The following is a 4206-nucleotide window of genomic DNA, read 5'->3' on the forward strand; positions in this document are numbered from 1 at the left end:
TGTGCATATATTTTTTTGTGTTTCACCACTCTCTTACTACATCTGTTTCATAATACTTGACTTTTGTTGACATGACACCATCCTTAAAAAAAAATTATTTAGAATTGTATTTTACTGAATTAACCTTATTAATAATACTTTACAGCTTTAAATTTGTCTATATTACTAAGTTATGTTTTATTTGATACTAAGAGGGTAGAAAGGAAAAGAAAATAATACAATTCTCTTAATTTTATAAATTGAACAAGTATATTAAAACAACTATTTTGAGTATGAGCGTCAAGTGATAAGAGACGAGTATTATCTATTGTCTATATAAATAATATAAGTTGTGATTGTCATTAATAGAATATTACATAAATTATAATTTTAAGTCTAAACAAATATAATCTTTAAAAAACTGACCTTATTTTTAATTATTTAAATATTTTATGCATTGAAATATATTTATAAAACTAATATTACTTATTATTTTCACTTGTAAAATAAGTATTAGAGTTTTGATTACTATAAATAAAATAAATATACTTATTATGTTAATTTACTTTATAATAGATCATCATTAGTTGATGTACTTAATTAGTATTTCTCATTTTTTTTTATCCAGAAGACAATGTTCATGTTTTTATAAAAAAGAATTATTGAATTTTAAAAAAAATAAAAATATGATGATTTTAAAGAAGTTTAAAAAAAAAGAAGAAAAAAGTTAATGATGAAAGGGTACAATAGGCATTTTGAAAATTCAATTAGGTTAAAGAGGAGAGTATGATCATTATTCAAAGTTGAGAGGGGAATTTAATTTTTAAGACAAAGTTGGGGAGAGAAAATGACTTTCACCCTTTAATATAGGATCGATAGACCCGGTATAATTATCGTCCACCAATGACTCCCAAATTATTAAACTGCTCACGCTCCAAATGTTCGGGGCATGAGGTGGTTATTGAAGAGTCTAATATCAGAAAAAAGGAAATGGACGGTTTTTCTTTTTTGATCTTGAGTAAACTTCATGAACTAGCTCTTTGATCTAAGTTAGGTCCTAAATTTTTATTTTTTACAGTCTCATTTGAAATTATTAAAGAATCTTGAAGTAACGATAAAATTATTTATGTGACTTAGATTAATTGTACTTTCAAATCATGGTTAATACTTGCATCAAAATAAATTTCATATCTAAAATACGCCCCCTAAAATACGGTCCGATCCTTCTTCACATCTTTTATAAACACGATATGAACACGGTATACTTCCGTACACAGTATTGATTATTTCACTCACATGAAGGTGTTCACTAGAAGAGTTGTATTCCTAAAATTATTGGGTCCTCCTATGTTCCCTATCCACATCATCTTATGTACAATTAACTTTTGTCCCAATAAGAAACAAAAAGCAAATTGGAAAAGGAGGGGAACAAGGACTCATGAAAACGATCTTATTTGGAAGTTTAATGAGTTTGTCGAGTGTGGACTGATAAGGTACGAAAAATAATCTGATATATTTCAAAATTAAATTTGAGATAGAAATTATATTGTGTATGAAATAATAATAATATAAATTAATGATGTATTATATTTTAAGATTAAATTTGCGATAAAATTTATATTGTGTATGAAATAACATTATAAATTTAATTCAAGATAAATTTATATTAGTAATCAAACACAATGTAAATTTTATTTCAAACTTAATTTTGAATATTTCATTTTATCTCATTAAACTTACTATTTTATGCCACTTGAGAAGTGAGATAAATTAGTCCAAAACATATAACCTTAGGATAATTTTGTCTGCTAACAAAACAACCTTAGGATATTAAATTATTTACATGAAAAAAATTAATTATGTAACATCTTTGATATATAATAGGCGTTTAATTATGTAATAATTAAGATTTGGAATTCTACTTTCAAGTTTTGATTTTAAATTTCAAATTGTGATTTCAAATCTTTTTAAATATAAAACTTGACCCATAAGTTTTGTAACTTTAAATCTCAAGGTCTATATTATATGAATAATGAACTCACGAAAATCTCGACTGTCTAATTCATTCATAAATTTTGTGAAGGCAACACCACGACTGATCTTCTTACAAATTTGGCAAATAGTACTAAAAGAAACTCCTTCTTCAATGAGGCTATAAACATATATGCTCACTCAGATTATATCTGATTTGAAGAATGACTTTAAAGACTTTCTCAAATTTAGAATTCCAGTCAAGAAAGACTCTTTCATCTGAATATTTGGCCTACTACTAAGGGTGCTTAACATCTCTTTTTGTGATCTCAGTTATTAAATGAAAGGTTTATTTTGTTCTTAGATCAAATTGTATGAATGGTCTGCAATCAAGCTCTCTAATTCTTGAGGTTTAAGAATAATCCACCTCTTTGTACCCCTCTCTATACCACCTTTTAATCTGTCATGAAATAAACTCATGTATGAGAACCTTTACCCAAAATAAGGGGGGAGGGGGAGTGATACAATACAAAATACGAAAACGAACATGAAGTATGAAAATTAAAAGATAATAAGAAAAACAGTAAATAGATATAAACACAAGAAGGGAAAACGTAAGCAAACCAAAGGTATATTAAATCAGTGATCCTCAACATTAAACTTACGACAAACACCTAAATCCTATGATGATATCGAGTGAAATTAATTCACTCGCACCCAACATGTCACAAAGTTCAACAAAACTTCCAACAAGCTAAAAGCACTCACAAGTGTAAGTCTCATAAAAAATCTAATTATAAGGAGGAAAAAAGATATCCGATTTATTTATAACCATGAACTATTTATTACAAAATGGATCCAAAAAAGAGCCCAAAAGGAAAAGGCCCACCAGGGCGATACTAGCTCCAGTGTTCAAAGCTATCATCCAAGAAAGTCCTTGCTCTCTTAAGGTGATCATGTCTTCAATCCTTAGATATTGACCCTAAAATATAAAATTCAAAAGGTTGAAGCTGAGTCGACATGTATAAGGAGAGACAAGGGAGAAGTGGGGAAGTGGGGGAGATGCCGGGGGGGGGGGGGGGGGTGTTAAGGTGAATCTAAAGGAATAAAGATCAATTCTTATTTAATATTCCTTCACCCCCCACCCCCCAGAGGTGCGCGCATTTTGCATGATACAAATAACATACTTTCTTCATTCCTTTTTAATTGCTTTCTTCGTTTTTCATAAGTCAATTTGATTAAGTTTCAAAGCTAAATTAGATTAGACTAGCTAGTTAAATATTTTTAAATTAAAATTTAGATATTCAAAAACTACATGAAAAGTACGATAAATTGCAACTTTGTTTTTTTTTTAATTTGATCAAAATTTGTGTCGTTTGACTCTAAAAATGAAAAACAAGCCATTAAGAAAGGAATGGAGGGAGTAATGATACAGAAAGGTACATATTATTATAAATCAACTTAATCACATAATGTAAAAAGCTTTTACTTTAATTTGTCAATGCACAAACATCCATAACATAAACCACTAAACTAAGCATAGTATAATCAAAGTAACTAAGTGAAAATTAGAGAAACTGAACAAAAGAATTTGAAATTTTAACCTAGCTATAGCTAGGCATGGAAGAACTATCTTAATTTCCAATGTTGAGTTCCAAAACCTTATGCAATTCCGCGGCGCGACAAGGAACTTCAAGAACACCCTTTTGTTCGAATCCATATTCATTTTCAGCCTGTGTCAGTAGTTTCAAGAATGATGGATTAGTGAGCCAATGTAGTTCCACAATAAACCTCTTTGGTTCTTCTTCTGGATTCACTGAGAATACAGCAAAGTAACCTTCTTTAACATCATTTGGTACAACTTCCTCATTTGCTCTTGGTGTTTCCACAACATCAAATTGATGGCTATTGGAATATTTGGGAATTAGTTGAAGATGAGTCTTGAGTTTTCTCATGATAACCTTAAACATGACCATGCAATTGATAATTCTTTCTTTCCCCATTATATGTTTTTTTGTAATGTGAGATGATTGAGGTAGGACTTGTTTGATTTTGAAAAGAGTTTAGGAAGGAAATTTATACCAGAAGTTAATGGAGATTGAAACTTCTAAGCTGATAAGAATAGGCACAATAGGGTCCATTCTGCTTGCAACTTGAAACTTTTTTGGTATCATTAATGAATCTTTTCCTTGCCATCATTACTTTTTTTGAAGAAAAAATACATCTCTTTATCTATAAGAACAACATACTCTGATT

At 29.1% G+C, this 4206-nt stretch overlaps 1 protein-coding gene across 1 annotated transcript; it reads right to left on the reverse strand.

Annotated features, from left to right (window-relative positions):
- Positions 1-3420: 3420 nt before the first annotated feature.
- On the reverse strand, positions 3421-4080 carry LOC107844574 (auxin-responsive protein SAUR71-like). The gene has a single exon (XM_016688956.2). The coding sequence runs from the start codon at positions 3951-3953 to the stop codon at positions 3585-3587; it is 369 nt and encodes a 122-aa protein (XP_016544442.1). The 5' UTR covers positions 3954-4080; the 3' UTR covers positions 3421-3584.
- Positions 4081-4206: the final 126 nt, after the last annotated feature.

This window comes from Capsicum annuum, chromosome 10, assembly GCF_002878395.1.
Source record: "Capsicum annuum cultivar UCD-10X-F1 chromosome 10, UCD10Xv1.1, whole genome shotgun sequence".
NCBI classification, from domain to species: Eukaryota; Viridiplantae; Streptophyta; class Magnoliopsida; order Solanales; family Solanaceae; genus Capsicum; species Capsicum annuum.